The sequence below is a fragment of the Vespula pensylvanica genome, chromosome 15 (genome assembly GCF_014466175.1).
Source record: "Vespula pensylvanica isolate Volc-1 chromosome 15, ASM1446617v1, whole genome shotgun sequence".
In the NCBI taxonomy this organism is placed as follows: domain Eukaryota; kingdom Metazoa; phylum Arthropoda; class Insecta; order Hymenoptera; family Vespidae; genus Vespula; species Vespula pensylvanica.
This window is the reverse complement of record NC_057699.1, coordinates 134,538-154,436: the sequence shown is the minus strand read 5'-3', so window position 1 is coordinate 154,436 and position 19,899 is coordinate 134,538. Positions and strand designations below refer to the sequence as shown.

Here is a 19,899-nt window from a genome sequence, read left to right as displayed (position 1 = left end):
TGAAAACGCATTTGACGAACTGGCAACACCGCATTATTCCTCGCGCACAGCTGATGCTTGACTGACGTCATAGAAACAAAGCCATGCGCGGTCGATCGTGCGACCGCGAAAGAAAGCGCACGGTCCTGGCCGCGATCGCGTCGAGAAAACGTGACGTTTACGGAGTGTTGAGGCGCCCCTCATAACTCTCTTCTCGCCAAAGATAACGACGACAACGACGAGACGCCGGTGTTGTTCGGTGTGCTTCGCGTAGGCGAGCGCGACGACATTATCCTCTCTCTCTTTCTCTCTGTCTCTTTCTTTCTCTCTTTCCCTCTCACCCTTTCCTCCCTCTCTCTCGTTCTCTCTCTCCCTCTCTCTCTCTCTCTCTCTCTCTCTCTCTCTACCCGTCATTCTTATCTTTTTCCTCTCCCTCTCTCTCTTATACGCTCTTCGTGTCTTCTTCTCTTCTTTTATTTACAAAATTTGTCAAGCTAAAACAGGTATGCCGTTTATATCGAAAGACTGGCGTAGCCCTGGAGAAGAATGGGTTAAGACAGTCGAAGGTTGGGAAAAGAAAAAGATACTCGAATGTGCGAATAATAAGACGTTGTCACTTCTTCTTCGGTAAGTAACATTCAAGCATCGCATTTTCTCTTTCTATGTAAACCTTAAGCTCTTTCATTTTACGTACACTCTCGTTTTCGATCCTTATATACTTTTGAAATAGCAGCAATATGCTACTATCCCTTTTAAAGAGCAACTATCAGCTGAAGAACGATTGATATATACATGAATCGTTGTACAAAACGCCAGGACTTGTTTTCGACACAAGGATAGCATCGAATAACGGAACAGACGGTACTTCTGTTTCGGTCTTGTGTGTGTGTGTGTCTCTCTCTCTCTCTCTCTCTCTCTCTCTCTCTGCAGATTATACATCTCTTTCTAATATGTTTCTTACATATCCGTCGCATTTTTTATGACGCTATTATTCGCTTTAAATTTACTCTAACATTTCGCATATATTGGACGAACAAATAAGCGAATATATTTTCGAGTAATATATAAATTTTCTTTCCGATTTATTATTATTATTTTTATTTTTTTATCATTATTATTTCTTTCTTTATTTTTCTATCATTTATTTCAGTCGCAAATAGACAAGTTCGCCTGCTATCGTGGACTTCCCAACAACAAAGCTGGCGACCGCAAAGTGGAAGACTTTCTATGTTGCCTAACGATAGATCGCGTTCCCTCTATTCTCGAGAGTTCAGTCTAGTTTTCCTTTTTTTCCTTTCTTTCTTTATTATATAAGGTCAACTACCTCTAAAAACGAAGAAAGCCATCCGTTGACTAACTATATAGGAACCTATTTAACCCGTTTATCGACTCGATGGAACTTTTCTTATTATTCTCTTAGATTTATTTTGAAACTTAGGTGTTTCTTTTTTCTTTTCTTTTTCTTTCTTTTCCTTTCCTTTTATTTTCTTTTGTTTAATGACATTGACAGCGTATCGAGCGCCATAACGATTTTCTGCGTAAATCAAAACGTCATCGTTCACAATCATCTGATCTTTGTTATCTTTGTTATTAGATTTATTGAGTATCGATAGGAGAAAGGGTTCTTTATTTTTTATTCACGCGGCTTTCAGTGATAACGAAAAAATGGGAATTTTCGCGTTCGTGATTTTTTAATAATTTAAAACGACAAAAACAACAGAATAACAATTATCTTTATCTCAATTCAATTTTAAAGAATACTTCCATGTTCCATTTAATTTCTTAAATCACTCAAAAATGTTGATTTTCGTCGTATAATTTAAAATAGTTAAATACAAAATAACGGCTCATTTTTATTTTTAATATTTTCCTTTATTAAACCAACGAATTCCAATAAAACATACAACACACACACACACATATATATATATAATATTATATATTATATATAATATAATATAACAACAATTATATATATATAATATAACAACAAACTTAATATCCAACATAATTTATTATACATTTACTATTATATAAATTAACGTAATATCAGATAAGTTGGATAAATTTGTAATTTTGAACCGCGAAATTTAAATAAAAAATTTCGCAAATCTTTTTTGAAACTGATGCAAATCAGAACACAACAATCGTATAAATTTAAATAAAGATTTAGAAATTAATTGAGACTTAGAATCGAAAGTGTAAGTTTATTGTGGTTTTAACGTAAAAAGAAATTAAAATGTAAATACAATTAGGAAAAGGTATTTAAGATAGGTATTTAATAATTTTAAGAAAAAGTAACTTTCAGCAATTTAGAAGTTTTATGACATTAAGGTCTTGAATTGTTTTACTACAGAAAATTAGTGTGATTACGGATTCGACAAAAAAAAAAAAAGAAGATCTAAATAAAGAATGGTTGAGGTCAAAGTCAGGGATTAAAGATGGGTGTTAGGGTCGAGTTGTTAGAGCTATAACGGTATAACAGATCGAAGAAATGATGATATACAGATGGTACAATGGATATAAGTACACGATACTTGATGACATATATGTATATAAACATACATACACAAGGAGAAAACTGTTTATCTTATGTGATAAAAAGAATAAGCAAGCAAGCAAGATTTCTTGTGCATCGTCGTATATTAATGAGCCATATATGATTTAAAATGACAATATCGTTTAAAATGGCTTTTCTATCGAGATATTATAATCACTTGAAATATTCGATAATTTTCCACGAAAAATATTAGATGAAAAATAAATATCAAAATTGAAGAGTTGGATGGGAAAAAAGTATTTTGAATTGGAATTTTCATTCTCATTGATATCTGTAATTTTACTGTGATATAAAAAATGCTATAAATTACAGATTTCTTTATTATTGTAGTTTTTTAATTTTTGATGTACACCACTACCACAAAAAAAATTATTGTTTTCGATAATAGTACAACAGGCCTACTTCCATACATCGAAAAATAAAAGAAATTACATTACCATCTTCATTTATTTTTTATTAAAAATTTATTAAAAAATAAAAAATAAAACAATAAAACGAAAAAAAAATATAAAGAACAAAATATATAAATATAGATAATATACTAAATCACTGTCGCTATCATTATCACTTTCTTCATACATCTTCTCCACTTATTCAATGTTTGGATCTTCCCTCACTTCTAATAAGTTACTTTGACGTAATTTTATTACTAACTTAAAAAAGAAGAGTACTTTTTTTTTATAAAAGAAAAGTCCTTGAAAAATGAGCTTTTCCCATCTAACAATCCTCAATTTATATATTATAATTTTATTTTATATTAAAGTCTATGCATATGACGTATCAATATATATTATAGAAGTAAAAACTAATTCGTTCTTTTCGATCTAATGAAATAATAATTTCTTTATTATATCTTCGGAATATAATCTTATCAAATTAACTAATTAGTTTATACTAAAAAAGTGTTTACCGATATGTAATTTTATATATCATACATGAAAACGTAAAATAAGAATAGAAAAAAAAAGAGTAAGCAGAAACGAAGGGAGCTATATAATGCTGTATCCTTGAAAGAAATAGTAGGAATCCTCGAAATCCAGAAAACGTCTCTGTGACGTATGCGAATGTGGAAGTAGGTCATGACCTAGCTAATACGATCTCTACCTATTTTCATGATTCCTCTCGGTACACCGCCTGCTCTCCTCTCGGCCTTGACAAATGTATCCCTCAATAATTTGTCACTTTAAGAGCATGCTTCTGCATCGCAAGCGAGATGCTTGTCGAGTGGAATATCTGGAGTATCTAGAGTGTACATACAATATTATATTTTATATATAATATATATATATATATACATATATATATATATACACATTACATACAATATTTTTAATTATTTTTATAAAATTTTATATTTCATACAATATTATTTAAAAGATTATAAAGAGAGAGAAAGATATTATAAAAAAAAGATATTATAAAGAGAGAGAAAAAATCAATTCAAGGTCATTCGAGTTTTTTTTTTCTTTTGTTCGCTTTTTCTCTTAATGACATTTCTTTTTAATATAATTCTATTTTTGCACCAAATTGAAGAATATTGCCGCGATTTGTTGATTTTTTTTATACTCGACGTAGCAGTACAATGAAAATGGGAACGTCCATTAAGTTCATCCTTTGCGCATTCTCTTCACACAGTGACAATCTTCTCTACTCGATTGTAACGTTTCTTTTTTCTTCTCTCTCTCTCTCTCTCTCTCTCTCTCTCTCTCTCTCTCTCTCTCTCTCTTTTCTCTCTTTTTTCCCTTTTTCTTTTTTGTTTTATCGTTATTTTATATGTTGCACAAGTAATCGCGGTACTTATAAAATCCTACGATTCTGTTAAATTATGAACAACGTATACGTAATTTTCAGCTGCATTATGCTTTGAAAGTATATATCTATGTACACGCATACATACAAAAAGATCGATGAAAATGATTTACCAAGATTGCGTTAAACGGATCGCGTGTAACATGACAAGGAAAATAATCGTTCGTTTAAATCAACCTTGATATGAACCTTTTAATATAAAGAATAAATGTATGAGAAATATTTGGTCGATATTTGCAATGTCAAGATTTGTATATATTACATACACATGTAATATGTGCATATATAATATGTATGTATAAATAAATATATAAATACGTACATATTTTTCATTTCTTTACGTATCATATATTTTACTTCTTTTTTTATTTTTATTTTATTCTCTTCTTCTTTTTTGACGTATGTATTTATTTATTTACATACGACCCTTATAATATCAATCGTTTTATCATATGTGTCATAAAGTATTATTGGTTACATAATGTCATGAATTAATGGTGTGAGGTTTCTCTCCCTGTACTACGTAAGCGGATTAGTGCAAGGTCTTTTGAAACGACCTCATCAACAATTCATCGACCTTAACTCATTGCAATTAAAGAAACAGTGGAACAAGAGCAATGAAAATTCGTTACAATAACATAGAAAAATATCCGACGCGAAAAATGATATATAAATTTTACATGTAACATTGATAAAACTAATTGGAAAATTCGTTCTTTTCTCTTTTTTTTTTTTTTTTTTTTCAGAGGTGACAAAGATGCAGGTGACAAGAAGGAGAAGGATAGAAAGAAAGGTAAATATAATAATAATTTAAATATATTTAAAATTCAAATGTATTTCATTGGTATTAATATAATATTTGTATAAATTGAGAATTCGTTTCATATACTTGATAAAAATCGGGTTAATGTTTCGAATCGCGATTTTGGATATGATCTATCAAGAAAGATTTCGACAATATTTTCTAATGATTATTAATAATGACGATAAATCGTTATAATTACCATTATTAAAAAAAAAATAAATAAATAAAAATAAAAAATATTGTTTGTTGAAAACGATAATCTTAAAATAATTACGGGCAGAAAATAAATTTTTGAACGAAAGGAAAGAGACAATGAAGAAGAGTAGAGGAGGGATTTATCGATTGGCAGAGTTCTGACCTTCGTCTTCATCCCAGTGTAATTTCAAGTTCGTCGGTTTCAAGTAGGAAGATCATCACAATGAACTGCAAAAAAAAATAGAAGGAAAAACAGAAAAATAGAAAGAGAAAATATACTTTTCCTCTATGTCGATCAACAGCCCGAACAAAATTGCATTTTAAAAGTATGTTTAGGCGTTGGTCCTTTTTTTATTCTTTTTTAATGCCTGTCTTTTTATTTTTTATTTTCTTTTCATTTTTCTTTTTTTTTATATTACTTTTTTTTCTTTCATGATTTTAGAAAACGCCGTCCAACCGCATTGCCACATCACGTTGAAGTGCACACGTGAGGTGAGTGACTCCTTCCGCAGATGTCTTTATTTTTAGCACGGACTCGTGAAAGATGGAAGAAATGGGATTGGTCTCTTAAAGAAGGCGATCGTTCGTCTGTCATGCTTTCTAGAGGGTGAAAATTGTATGAAGGGAGAAGAAAGGATATACGACAGGACCAATGGTCTACGTTAGAAATAATGTGCGAGACGATACATACGCTCTTTGGTATTTATAGATTTTAAACGTGTTTTTTAACTTCTCCGATCAGGTGTTACTCTTATGGATTGACGTGACTCGTATGGATTAAAATAAATTAAAATGTATCGTTTTTCTTCGTAAAAATTGTATTAATTCTCTTTCTTTTTTTTTTTACTTTTTGTCCATTAATATTATCTCGTAATTAAATTTATAGTTAATATTACTCTAACACTCATCTTTATTTAAAGTATATTATCAGATATTAATAAATTTTTAAATGTCATTTCACAGATCGCTGGTTTTAATGGATTAAGCGATGCCCTAAAGAGACTAGATTTTTTATCAGCAGTACATGACTGTCGTCGATTTAATTACATCGTAAGGCTTTTGGATCTTCTAGTTAGTCACAGAATGGGTGGTTTGAGTGGATGTGCACAACGAGTCCTTTTCAATATGTTAGAGGAAGTAGCGTTGGAAGGTTAGAAAGAAAGAAATTTTTATATTAAAAACAAAATCTAATATATATGTACTGTTATTTTTATTTTTTAATACATTTTTAATGATTTTCCAACAGTATCCTTATCACAACAACAAACTGGAAGATTACGACGGTTGATTGAAAGAGTTAGAGCCTTTAGTGCTGGATGTTGTTGGGGTGGAAGACCTTTAGGCTCTGTAATCTTATGGGAAAAACATAAAGCAGCTTTGGAAAGAATCTTACAAATTGCCTCATCTATCACTATAACTCAGGTAAATTATTATAACAATTTTTGATACTCGCTTAATTATTTAAATTGCTAAATTATATTGCTAATATTTTATTTATTATGAAGAGGATTTCGAATTTAAATCATTATAGCCAGACGAAGAGCAACAACCACAATGGTCGGATTTACCTCCAGAATGTCGCAGAGAAGTTCTTCTTCGATTAAGCGATCCGCAAGACATTGAAGCTTCATCAGAAGCATGCGAACATCTCGCAGTTTTAGCTCAAGAACAAAGAATATGGCGAGAACTTGCTCAGTATCATTTCACTCCACAACAAATAGCTACTACTAGGCAAAACAATCCAGGGAAAGATTGGAAGACTATATTTACTATTGCTAGAAGGTAAACAAATATAATTACATAAATAAAATAACAATGATATTGTTAACTATTTTTATTTAAATTGAAATTGTTATTTAGATCGTTCGGTTTGCGAGAAGAATATGCCGAGATGATACAATTGTGCCGCAATTGTCGTTGTTTATTTTGGAGATCATTGGGCCATCCCTGCATTGCAGACCAGGATCCAGCATTTCAAGAGAAGTTAGCTGATGTAGATCAAGCTTCTCTTCATGTTCCAATTCCCCCTCAAACTTTCCTAAAGTTTTTTTCACTGTGAAGGCTTTTTGTTAAATGTCGTCTAAACGGAATAATTAGATATACAGTTGCATATGTGCGCATATGTGCGTATATGTATAGTATGTCTGCGAATAAGTTAAGAAAAAGAGTGTGAATGAGAAAAACAAAAAACAAGAAAAATATAGGGAAAAGGAAAGATATATAACAGATGTGATCGAAAAACGAATACTTCGAAATTATATACAAATAATATATCTAGCAAAAAAAAAAAGATATTTAAAAATTCTATTGCACATAGAGATCTTATCATCATAGAAAAACCTTTAAAATAAGTTATATTCAATATGTTACGATTGCATATATAAGAAGTTTCTAGTCTAAAATGAAACTTCAGATGTGCAAAATTCTTAGAATGCTTCCTTCCCTTAAAAGTTATGATGACAACTATTTCCCAAATTGCAAAATATATTTCTGTAATTTTTAAAATTATAATAGTTATAATAACTATGATAATAATGAATGATAAGTGCTAGTCGTATTAAAATGTTGATTGTTAGATATATCGTATGTGTGTTTCAAAAAACACATAAAAGATATCCAACTGTGAAGATAGGCTTTCAGGGTTTTTACCTTCCTTAAGAAAATCTATCTACGACTGTCTGTTTTTAGATATGCATCATTTTTATGCAGTAAACTTACACTTATCATTTATGAAATCATATTGTTTTTATTCAAGAAATATATATTATATTAACTAAAATAATCCTGCCAAGTAAATTATGATGAACTTGTTTAAAAAAAAGGATTGGTTGCAATTTGATTTTTTGTTTTTTTTTATTATACACATGCGTGCGCATGCATGTATGTGTGTGTGTATCAATAGAATATTGAAGTTCATTTTTAGTGATTTATCTTAGTTGGTGCAATTTTATAAAGTTGTTGCATAGCAAACATAATCGAGTTTTAAAAACGTATCAAGCTACATTTTTATAAATATTTTTAAAATATTTAATATGTTGTATAATATAAGTCTAATATTTCTTATAAAAACAAAATTGGTATATTTGCAAGAGTACCTTTAGTACTACATAAAGTTCTTTGTTACATTTAACTAACATTGGGGATATGATCGTATTTGTTTCAAAATAAAAATTTGTAATGGTAGCTTTATTTTAACATCGCAAGTGTATATTAATATTTTATGTATTTTTTTTTTTTTTTTTATACACTATATATGATAATAGTAAAGATATAACACAGAGATGTGCAAACTTTCTGTCAGAGGAAAAATCACTCGTTACTGTTATCTGATTATCTCTACTCGAGTATGCTCACTTGATATAAATCCTTCCTTTAAAAATGATGTATTATCATGATATGGTAATTTAATAACAGTGAAATATGTTGAAGAATACAGATATGATTAGTATGACGATTTGTTAAGGGAAAATGGAAGAAAGAGTTGGAATAAAGGGCAATTGACTCTGTGAGTCAACTTTGTACGTCTCTGGTATAACATATCTTGATTCTCATAAATATTTGTCAGTTTTCTATTTATATAAAATACTAACAGCAAATGATTTAGTAAACTTCGATTTTACAATAATCTATGTTAGAATTACAATTTATTGGAGAGACAATTTGTAAACTGTCTCCACATGTATATATGCATATATGCTTTATTATATGCATAAATATTAAGTTATGACATAAAACACAATCATACACTAACAAAGTACAGACAAATCATGAAGTAACTTTTTTAAAGTACTTCAGTAGAGATATAAAAACAGTGTATGAACTAACTATTGCATTCTGTATAATCGTACAAAATGAGATCCTATTTACACTGCTCCGTATACATATATATTCATTTAACTATACTGAAATTTTCAATAATGAAAATTTTTTTAATCTCTATAAGTTATTATCAATATATGAGTATTATAATTGATTAATCGAAAAAAAGAAAATTATACTGCCAATATGGATGCTATTGCATTTACATGAATTGAACAAATTGTTTATAAAATTTTCTTTTAGAAAAAATGTTATTTTTTAGATATTTCTTTTTTTATTCGTGTAATCTTTTAAGATTGTTTCATGACCTACATAGTTCACTAACCTAGTCATTATAGAAAGCTCTCATTGAAATTGAGTGTACTTGATTATAATATTATAATTAATTACTCTAATTTTTTGGCAGCTTGTTATAAAACTCTGAAACGAATTGAAATTAGTAAATCATAATTAAGCGAAGTGATCCTATGATAAGATTTATTTTATTTATATCTAAGCTAATATATGTACAGCAAGATTGTACAAATTGCAAAATAAAATTTATTTAAATATGTATATGTATATACATAACGTAAAATTTATTTTGAGACATATGAAAGAAATTTATAAAATATTTTGCTTAATATTTAACATATATGTACTTATAAAACCGTTTAACACCGTTTAACACAATTTCATCAAAATATATGATTCAGAAAAGGATACAGAAAGATTAATTTCGAAATCAATTGTAAAATAATTATATATTATTGATTCTGAATAATTTATCTTTCCAAATAATTTTCGATAAAAAATATACGAAATTATATAGAAAATTATATAAAAATTATATAGAAATATAAAAAATATATAATTTTGAGAAACGTTTTACAACATTTGAAATACGCGCTTTTACAACTGCATACACATATATCTTGTATTTTTAGAATTTCAAATAAGTTTAACATCATAGTTATATTCCCTGACTGATTCCCCAACCAATAACTAATTTTGCATTTCCATGAATCAAGAAATCCTCTTGATAATTAACCAATGATTTCTCTTGTCATTACCGACTGGAAATGTGTTAGAAACTACTTATAATGATCAAATTAATGTATTTTTAGAAGATCATTCAAAGAAATTAAATTAGTAAAACGTATTCGTGAATAAATATATCGTAAAATAAAATTTACATAATAACAAAATTTAATCATTTATATATATTTTATTATTTTAAAGCTCATTATTATAAGCAATAATTCAGAAATTTAACGCCACCTATGTAATAAATTCGAAACTTGATCTACGAGAAGAAACGCATGCGTAGAAAGAAGAACCAGTGACGCTGTGGCCTGTTGGTAGTTGATACCGCGACACTCCGCGGTTCACGTTTGATTCGTACTTCGGATTATAATCATTTGAAGAGAACCTAAGAAAATGTCTACATTATCTCATGGGAAGAAGCGAGTCTGCTACTATTATGATAGTGAGTTGAAAATAATGAAAAATTTGTTATGTGTTTGGTGAACCCGCGAAAAGCTACTACACACACACAGATAGATTATCAAATTGTGTTTGTGCCGTTCGCGCTTGTATCATCACGTACACAGCATTTGCATTTTTATATTAGCTTCTCATCATATATTAATTACAATAATCAAATAAAAGTTTAAGATGCGTAACAGCATCGCGTTTTATGCGTTTCGCATTGAAATTTAACCACATTATTTATATGTTTGCACGATTTTTTTATCGTTATGTCGAAAGATTTTCAAGTGCCGCTTCGTTCCACCATACTTTTCGGAGGCAAGTTGGCGTCAGCCATAACAGTACGGATTACTGTTGTACACTTGAGAATCTCTCATATTTATATATATATATATATACACACACACACACACATTGTGATATTATTTAATATTATTAAAATTATTTCAATTAAATCGTCACAAAAATGACATTTTATATATATATTGTACCATACGATCTTAATTTCATCATTTCAAATGAGAAATAATTTAATATGAAGATATAACATATTTACGATTTATGGCTTTCTTATGAAATTTAATACAATATTCTAATTTTTAGAGAAGAAAAATCGTTTTTATTTTTGTCATTTTTTATCTTCTGTTTATTTAAAATAAAATAGCGTTCTACAAATTTCTCATAATTTTTCGTATTGGTTAAGGAGATTGTAGGTTATATGAGCAACGTAAATTCATATCAAAAAATTCAATTGTTATAATTGCTAATATTTAATCAAATCATTTTTTCGTCAATTTCTATAATTATATTCAAAAAATATTTCATAAAAAAATGTATCTATAAATATTACAAAATTTATACACACAAATCGTCAAAATCTTCAGATAAACTTCGGTGCACCGTACACCGTACGTTAAGCAAGCAACAACTAAGATTTTATTACAAAAATGATTAAATATATCCAAATAGTTTGAAATATTTTTAATATATCTTTTTTTTATGTAATCAAATTTAAAGTAACAATGAAATAATTAATTTTCAGGCGATATAGGAAATTATTATTATGGTCAAGGCCATCCTATGAAACCACATCGTATAAGGATGACGCATAATCTACTACTTAATTATGGTCTTTACAGAAAAATGGAAATATATGTAAGAATCTTTGCTCGTTAATTTATCTAAGATAATTAAGTTCTAAGTTCAACTAAGATAAATGAATGTTATAAAGTTATATGTAAATGATTGTAGTGATATCTTCTATGAAATGTTGTTAGATTCTAATAATTATTATAAATTCTTCATATTTGTAGAGACCACATAAAGCTACAGCTGATGAAATGACAAAATTTCATAGCGACGAGTATATAAGATTTTTGAGATCAATCAGGCCAGATAATATGTCAGAATATAACAAACAAATGCAGAGATGTAAGAGTCACATAAATTTTAATATTTATTATAATTCCATATATAATATTATATGTATTCAAAAAAATAATATTCAACTTTTTACAAATAGTTAATGTGGGCGAAGATTGCCCTGTTTTTGATGGCTTGTATGAATTCTGCCAATTGTCAGCTGGTGGTTCTGTAGCAGCTGCAGTTAAACTCAATAAACAAGCATCAGAAATCTGCATTAATTGGGGTGGTGGTTTACATCATGCTAAGAAGAGCGAAGCATCAGGCTTCTGTTATGTGAATGATATTGTACTTGGAATTTTGGAATTACTTAAATATCATCAAAGAGTTTTATATATTGATATTGATGTTCATCATGGTGATGGTGTTGAGGAAGCATTTTACACAACAGATAGAGTAATGACTGTCTCCTTTCACAAATATGGTGAATATTTTCCTGGTACAGGAGATCTCAGAGATATTGGTGCTGGAAAGGTAAGAAAGTAAATTAAAGATATTGTTTCTTTTAATAATATAACGAATTGTCTCTCAATTATTTTGGTTTTATTTTACGCATAGGGCAAATATTATGCTGTCAACATACCTTTACGAGATGGCATGGATGATGAAAGTTATGAATCTATTTTTGTACCTATAATTTCAAAAGTCATGGAAACTTTTCAACCATCAGCAGTTGTTTTACAATGTGGAGCAGATTCCTTGACAGGTATATTTTATATTTATATTTATAACATTTTTACATATCTATTAATGGATATTAATTCATTACATATAATAGGTGACCGACTTGGCTGTTTTAATTTAACTGTAAGGGGACATGGTAAATGTGTAGAATTCGTAAAAAAATATAATCTACCATTTTTAATGGTTGGAGGAGGTGGCTATACGATTAGAAATGTATCTAGATGTTGGACATATGAAACATCTGTCGCTCTAGGATCAGAAATTGCTAATGAACTTCCATATAATGATTATTTTGAATACTTTGGTCCTGATTTCAAGTTACATATAAGTCCATCAAATATGGCTAATCAAAATACACCTGAGTATTTGGAAAAGATAAAGTAATTAACGATTATGATTAATATATTAATATATATTGACTGGTGAAACAATCAAAATGCATATTTATTTATTTTTTCTTTTTTTTTTTTTTTTGTGTCATAGAACAAGATTATTTGAAAACTTAAGAATGTTACCTCATGCGCCGGGCGTTCAAGTGCAAGCAATTCCAGAGGATGGTGCTGTTATCGAAGATTCAGAAGCAGAAGAGAAAATAAATCCAGATGAAAGATTATCACAAAGGGATTTGGATAAAAGGATACAACATGAGAATGAATATAGTGATAGCGAAGAGGAGGGAGATGGTGGTAGAAGAGACAATAGATCGTTCAAAGTTTGTTTTATTTTGTTATTATGTAAAATAAATAATCATTATATTTTATATCATCATTACATTAAAATGTTATTTTCTAAAGACTTCCAGAAAGCGACCAAGGCTAGAAAAGGGTCAGGAAGGTATGGAAAGTGATATAAAAAAGGAAGAAGACATAAAATCTGAAGCAAAAGGTAAATATCATTGTTATTAAGAGAATGTAGAAAACATTAAGAGCCTTTCATTTTTTATCAATATAATCTAAATATTATTTAATAAATATTATTTTATATTTAGAGAATGATAAGGACGAAAAAATGAATGCCACGAATGAAGAGACGAAAAAAGATAGTGGTGCGAATCCCTGATAAATAATAGCACCTACTCGTCGGAAATATTGCAGAGGTCTTTATTTAAATCAAGTCTAAATAAGCTTAGGTAACTTAAGTGCAAAGAGCACGTGGTGTACAGATATTCGTTACCTTAAGATCATCCCATAATCCAAAGTCACTTATTTTCTTCGTATTTTATATAATAGAAAGAGAGGCGTACTTTAATATGATTGATTATTTGATTATATCCGTTTGTGAAGTATAATAACGATATTGAGATATATACGTACAAGCGTAATATCAACGCTTTGTATTTTTAATTGTTATTAAAATTTATATATCTTTTTTCATACACATGCAGTGAAAAATTTTTTGAGGTAGAAAGTTGGAAGGGGGAACGGGATAAGGAATATGACTAAAGATTATTTAATATTTATAGTGACTTGAATTTTTAAAAATATCTACAGATATTAATTAATTTCTTCAGGCATAATCAATAATGAGTGAGATCACAAAATTATTGATATCAAGGTAACAGTCAATTCTACATATGCCCAGATTTATGTCCTAGAAATATCATATATCAATTAAAAAATGTTCTATGATCGAATTGATTGTATCTTATCCATTTCTGAGGATATAATTTAGATTGAACCATATGACAAGCTAACGCGCAAGTTAACATAGACGCATTAACTAGATTAGTTAATGCAAAGGATCATGGGATATTAAATTTTTTTGCTTCCTCCTATTCTTGTACATAATATAATGCTAATATTAAAAATTGAAGTTCTACACGCAATAATAATATTAATAATTATTATTATAATTATCATAATGACAAACAAAAAAACAAACGGAATCACATTCATTTTGGTATGTAAAATATGTTATTTTGTTTGTGAGATATGAAATCATTGGTAAGAGCTGAAAGCAAAGTCAGATTAGAATTATCAGATGGCAGATTTCAAACGTAGGTATAGGATATAAGAATATTAAGTAAGCGAAAGTAATTTGTAAGAGTTCAAATTTGTCAGTATGACTAGACCTACTTTTATTCGATGTTAGTGGATGTTAAATCGCTCTCGTGAGAAGGAGAACAAAATATAGATGATAAAACTGCCTCTGGTAGGCTATTATTAACTAATATTGAAATGATTATTATATTCAAAATCTACTACCATCCGTTTACAAAGTTTTCATCTTTCTTGTAAGAGCGAACGTCCATTGCTAACCAATGTGTACAGAAATCTACTTTTTCCACCGCATAGATCGGACCAGCGCGCGACTATGAATGATCGGTCCCAAAATAATGTTCATTTACTTAGTTAAAATTAATTATCCACCACACAAAGATACAAATTCAATGTAATGATAATATACTTATGCCGGATTGAGATAGATGAAGTAATGATATATTTATGCCCAAATATTAAATACACACGGATGTTTTTAAATATTTATAATAAAAGAATAAAGAAATTTATACATGAACGTAATTATTCTCTTCGTCGTCAAAATTCAATGTATCTTATGATTTCTGGTTCAAGATCACTCTGAATGTATACGCGTAAACCTGTTTGTTTATCAAAATGGTGACAGTATTGAAACATCAACGAACGTCTTCGTCGTTTCATAAAGTATGCACGGTAAAGGATGATCTTTATCAAAAACGTGACGTACATTTTGTACGTATAATTTTATTTCTTTTAGCATGATAAAAGTTTCTATAACCAGTCTTTCTTATCCAATAGTCCATAATATAATACGGCTCAAGTTCCATATTTCTAACCTCATCGTTAAAACAACAATTTTATTTTTGGCGAATAATTATATGTAAGAGCAGAAGATATACAAAAATAATAATAATAATAATAATAATAAAGGACGATTATTTAAAATGGAAATAGAATATTTACAAAAATAGCAAAAAAAGAAATATTAAAATTATTACAAAACTTGTACAAGATTTCAAAATCATAATACAGAAGAACATTTATAAAAGAAATAATTATCTTCAGAGAATAAATGCTTAGAGATTTTAGAATAATTCTACAACATATATTTATTATTATTCAAAATGATGGCCCATTTATCTCATGTTATGACACTTGCTAATAGCATCATTGGTGTAAGTGTTCTTGCAATGCCGTTTTGTTTCAAACAATGTGGCATTATTTTGGCTGCTTTAGTTCTTTTATTATCGAATCTTCTATCTCGTCTTGCTTGTCATTTTCTTATAAAATCAGCAGTAATGTCAAGACGACGTAATTTTGAACTCCTTGCTTTTCATGCATTTGGCCATATGGGAAAGTTTTTAGTAGAACTTTTTATAATCGGATTCCTTGTGGGTACATGCATTGCATTTTTCGTTGTTGTTGGTGACTTGGGACCACAAATTGTTGGAAAAATAATAGATAAAAGACCTGAAGATATCAGAACTAGTCTACTTATAATAACAAGTACTTTTATAATATTACCATTGGGTCTACTTCGAAATATTGACAGTTTATCAAGTATTTGTACTGCTACCATTGTTTTTTATGTTTGTCTTATTTTGAAGGTAAGAATACTAAATACTACAAATGTACTATGTATTATTGAGTTTGTTTACTTTGTTACAAGATTTAATATACTTCTCATATTTATTGACAGGTAATTGCTGAATCAACACAACACATTTTTGCAAGAGATTGGACCAGTAGCGTATATTATTGGAGACCTGGTGGTATCCTTCAATGTTTGCCAATTTTTTCTATGGCTCTTTTTTGCCAAACACAGTTATTTGAAATATATGAAACAATTCCAAATGTATCTCTCGAAAAGATGAATGAAGTCGTACGCGGTGCATTAAATATTTGTACTCTTGTTTATTTGTGTGTTGGTTTCTTTGGTTACATTGCATTCTGTACACAATCATTCACAGGTATACTTTTAATGTATAAAGATTAATGACAAGAATGTAAATTAATTATAATAAAAAAAATTTTTTGGTACGCAGGAAATATATTGATGAGCTTTGAACCTAGTTTATCGTCAGAAATGATAAAGATGGGATTTTTTTTCTCTGTAGCTTTTAGTTTTCCACTAGTCATTTTTCCTTGCCGTGCAAGTCTGAATTCTCTCTTATTTCGTCGGGTATGTATATGATACAGTGAATGAAATGATATGAATTTAGCGAATATAGGTATTATTGTTAAAACTTTTAGGTATATACTCATGAACCGTCTATGAATTATATGCCAGAAGTAAGATTTAGATGTCTTACAATTGCAATAGTATTTTTTTCTGCAATTATTGGTATATTGATGCCAAATATTGAGTATGTACTTGGTTTAGTTGGATCTACAATTGGCGTAATGATATGCCTAATGTTTCCTGCAGCATTTTTCATATCCATAAGCAGCAAACATACAAATGAAAGATTATTAGCACAGGTACAAATTATAACAACAAGCATATTGAAAGTATCTTTATCATAAATATTATTGTAATTATGAATTATTTGTCATTCAAGGTCATTATATTTGTTGGTATTTGGATAATGATTCTTGGTACATATGCCAATTTATACGCAATGGAAGAATCTTCTAATACCAGAGTTTTAATAACTACTGCTAAATCGCTTAGTCAAATAGATAATTTACCATTAAATTTAAATAAGGAAAATATTCATATGATACCTGATGTTTCTAATAATCCTGAAGTTCTACCAAATGTGAAAGGTATTGTAAATGTATAAAGTAACCATATTAGATATATAATAATTTATACTTTGTTTTGTAATTACAGAAAAAATAGATGCATTACCAGAAGTTCAAATGATGAATGAAAATAAACATCTTGATGATATTCGTCAAGAACCTCCAGTTCCAGTTGAACGTGTCATTGTTACAGAGAAGCCAATGATAGAAAAACAAAATTCTGTTGAAAATATAGCAGCTAGTTTTGCTCCAGAAATTAAAAAAATTGTTGAGAAGATCAAAACAATGAATGACAACTTAAAAAAAGAGCCTAATCCTGTTATAAATAATAATAAAATGATAGGACATGTGAATTCTATAACGTTAAAGGCTAGTGAAAATATTAAAATAATCAAATCTAAAAAAGAAATTAATGAAATGCAAAAGAATGACAATCTCATAAATTCAGATGCAATAAAAAAAGAAGATTCAGAAATAGCTGCGGAAAGAAAAATTGCTAATATGATAACGGTAGATAGAGATGAAAAACTTAGAAAAACTTTGGAAAAGCATGCATTGGGAAGACTGCAAATGTTACAAGAAGAGACAAAACTTTGGAAAGATATTAAAGAACAAAAGCGTGAATTTGAAAAAGAAAAAGAGAGAACAGGAAAAAGTATAGAAGAGTTCATACAAAATGATAGTAAAAACAACAATGAAATAAATATTATACAAAAATCTAATTTGAAAGAAGTTGAAAATATTAATAAACAAAGCATAATAAGTAAAAGTCCTGATAAAAATAAAACTCAAAAAAGAGATATAACTAGAATGAACGTCAGTAAAAATGTTCTAAAAATACCAAATGTTCGAAACGTAAATATAGAAATTGCGCAGGATAAAAATGATTCTGAACAATTCACTGATGTAAAGGATAATAACAATATTCAAAACACGCAGAAAATGAAGTTGAAAGAAAATAAAGATATAGGCCAAACATATTCAATATCAAATTATCAAGAAAAAATTAATGTAACATTTGATAATATTTTAGATAAATCAAAAGGAACTATTCTAACTGCTTTAACTAAAGGAATTTTAATAAAATCTACATCAAAGGATAATTTGCTTAAGAAAAAAGATATACGAACTTCACAGGGTAAACAAGAAAGTATCATCAATGAAATTAATAAATCTGATGAGACAATAATGCAAAATCAGAATATCGTGCCTATTACATTACAGTTTAAAAATCAAATTAATGTTAATAAAACTGGACAGTTGACAAACAAAAACGACAATGATGTCCAAGTAATGCGAAGAGATATTTTAGAAAATCATAATAGAGAGAAACGAGAAGTTACTAACATAAATGTACTAAAAGTTGAAGATTCTCCTGATGTTTCAACTGAAGAAATAAAATCTTTTATGAAAGATATTTCTATGGATATTGATCGTATAAAATGTTCTAAAACGTTGGAAAATTCACAGATAGAAATAAAAAATATGCCAGGAAAAGAATCAAAACAAATACTACCAGAAATGACATCTATTCCAACTGTTGCAACACTGATTAAAACCAACGTTTATTTATCAGGGAAAGAACAAGAATTTACAAATTCCATTTTAGTAGACCCAAGTATAACCATAAAAGGTAAATACATTAAGTTAAAACAAAGAGATTTGAAAACTTTGAATACTGATTATACTAGAAATTTATGACCATTAGAATGCATAATACATTCTTTATATAATAATCAATGTCTAAAAGAGTAAATTTCTAAATTATCAAAATATATTTTCTTGCTATTTCTAAATGTTCAGCTATATTATTGAAAACATTGCAATATTAGAAAATATTAAATATGTTGGAAATAACTGGGAATCACTATGAATATAGATGAAATCTAAATAACACTGTCAATGCGTGGTGTCAAATCTAAATAAGATTATTATTAATTATAATAAATTGATAAGTATAGTTTTGTAATTCTACTATAAGTTAAAAAAAAAATTGAATTCTTTTTGTTAACGTAAATGAGACAATCATTATTTATTTTTTGTTTTCTTTATAAAATTTTACAAAATAATGATATTCATGGAGTTACTTATATATTTAAGCTTAGAACTTAAGAGATTGCTGCGATGAATTATATCATAAATCTAATGAGAATGTTAACAATCAGTAAATTCAATATAGAATTTATGATTTTATACTATAAGAGATAATGTATAAAAAAACAGTACAATTAAGTGCTTGAAAATAGCCAAATATAAATCTATTTTTGCATAACATAACAATATCGATTACTTCTCTCGTAAATTGACCTGGACAAACTCCGTTCAAACGGACTTTTTTTTTTTTTATCACACATAAAACAATTTCCTACGTGTTTATCAAAAACAAAACAGTAAATACGTAGAAAAAAAGGAAGGTCGTGGACGTTATT

General features: G+C 28.4%; 3 protein-coding genes and 1 long non-coding RNA gene across 10 annotated transcripts; all 4 read left to right on the top strand.

Annotated features, from left to right (window-relative positions):
- The first annotated feature begins 386 nt into the window (after positions 1 to 386).
- LOC122634518 (F-box only protein 32) lies at positions 387 to 9,722 on the top strand. Of its 3 annotated transcripts, XM_043823533.1 has the most exons (8): positions 589 to 606; positions 5,095 to 5,141; positions 5,456 to 5,674; positions 5,791 to 6,021; positions 6,312 to 6,498; positions 6,595 to 6,770; positions 6,880 to 7,130; positions 7,209 to 9,722. In XM_043823533.1, exons 4-8 carry the CDS (start codon positions 6,001 to 6,003, stop codon positions 7,405 to 7,407), a joined length of 834 nt encoding a protein of 277 aa, XP_043679468.1. In that variant the 5' UTR covers positions 589 to 606; positions 5,095 to 5,141; positions 5,456 to 5,674; positions 5,791 to 6,000; the 3' UTR covers positions 7,408 to 9,722. The 3 variants fall into 3 exon arrangements, with proteins under 3 accessions (XP_043679466.1, XP_043679467.1, XP_043679468.1); XM_043823531.1 differs by lacking the exon at positions 5,456 to 5,674 and having other exon boundaries at positions 387 to 606; positions 5,791 to 5,840; XM_043823532.1 differs by lacking the exon at positions 5,456 to 5,674 and having other exon boundaries at positions 556 to 606.
- On the top strand, positions 614 to 1,412 carry LOC122634520. The gene is made up of 2 exons (XR_006328408.1): positions 614 to 840; positions 1,130 to 1,412. It is a non-coding gene; the product is annotated as an uncharacterized LOC122634520 (long non-coding RNA).
- Positions 9,723 to 10,481: 759 nt separating the features above from the next.
- Positions 10,482 to 14,069, top strand: LOC122634468 (histone deacetylase HDAC1). The gene is made up of 9 exons (XM_043823443.1): positions 10,482 to 10,635; positions 11,680 to 11,792; positions 11,951 to 12,068; positions 12,160 to 12,533; positions 12,618 to 12,765; positions 12,838 to 13,123; positions 13,227 to 13,455; positions 13,538 to 13,628; positions 13,732 to 14,069. Exons 1-9 carry the CDS (start codon positions 10,587 to 10,589, stop codon positions 13,800 to 13,802), a joined length of 1,479 nt encoding a protein of 492 aa, XP_043679378.1. The 5' UTR covers positions 10,482 to 10,586; the 3' UTR covers positions 13,803 to 14,069.
- A 10-nt stretch (positions 14,070 to 14,079) lies between these two features.
- On the top strand, positions 14,080 to 19,747 carry LOC122634466 (putative sodium-coupled neutral amino acid transporter 10). Of its 5 annotated transcripts, none has more exons than XM_043823441.1 (7): positions 14,080 to 15,897; positions 16,184 to 16,329; positions 16,422 to 16,692; positions 16,768 to 16,904; positions 16,976 to 17,203; positions 17,284 to 17,491; positions 17,559 to 19,747. In XM_043823441.1, exons 3-7 carry the CDS (start codon positions 16,524 to 16,526, stop codon positions 19,169 to 19,171), a joined length of 2,355 nt encoding a protein of 784 aa, XP_043679376.1. In that variant the 5' UTR covers positions 14,080 to 15,897; positions 16,184 to 16,329; positions 16,422 to 16,523; the 3' UTR covers positions 19,172 to 19,747. The 5 variants fall into 5 exon arrangements, with proteins under 5 accessions (XP_043679376.1, XP_043679373.1, XP_043679375.1 ...); XM_043823442.1 differs by having other exon boundaries at positions 15,315 to 15,454; XM_043823439.1 differs by having other exon boundaries at positions 15,357 to 15,454; positions 15,521 to 16,329.
- Positions 19,748 to 19,899: the final 152 nt, after the last annotated feature.

Excerpts from the sequence above, each read along its gene's own strand:
- LOC122634466 (XM_043823438.1), top strand. The coding sequence starts at position 15,847 with ATGATGGCCCATTTATCTCATGTTATGACACTTGCTAATAGCATCATT. Across the intron at positions 16,330-16,421 it reads ATGTTTGTCTTATTTTGAAG|GTAATTGCTGAATCAACACA; the intron begins GTAAGAATACTA and ends ATTTATTGACAG. Across the intron at positions 16,905-16,975 it reads ATTCTCTCTTATTTCGTCGG|GTATATACTCATGAACCGTC; the intron begins GTATGTATATGA and ends TAAAACTTTTAG.
- LOC122634518 (XM_043823531.1), top strand. The coding sequence starts at position 485 with ATGCCGTTTATATCGAAAGACTGGCGTAGCCCTGGAGAAGAATGGGTT. Across the intron at positions 607-5,094 it reads ACGTTGTCACTTCTTCTTCG|AGGTGACAAAGATGCAGGTG; the intron begins GTAAGTAACATT and ends TTTTTTTTTCAG. Across the intron at positions 7,131-7,208 it reads ATATTTACTATTGCTAGAAG|ATCGTTCGGTTTGCGAGAAG; the intron begins GTAAACAAATAT and ends ATTGTTATTTAG.
- LOC122634468 (XM_043823443.1), top strand. The coding sequence starts at position 10,587 with ATGTCTACATTATCTCATGGGAAGAAGCGAGTCTGCTACTATTATGAT. Across the intron at positions 10,636-11,679 it reads AGTCTGCTACTATTATGATA|GCGATATAGGAAATTATTAT; the intron begins GTGAGTTGAAAA and ends ATTAATTTTCAG. Across the intron at positions 12,766-12,837 it reads TGGAGCAGATTCCTTGACAG|GTGACCGACTTGGCTGTTTT; the intron begins GTATATTTTATA and ends TACATATAATAG.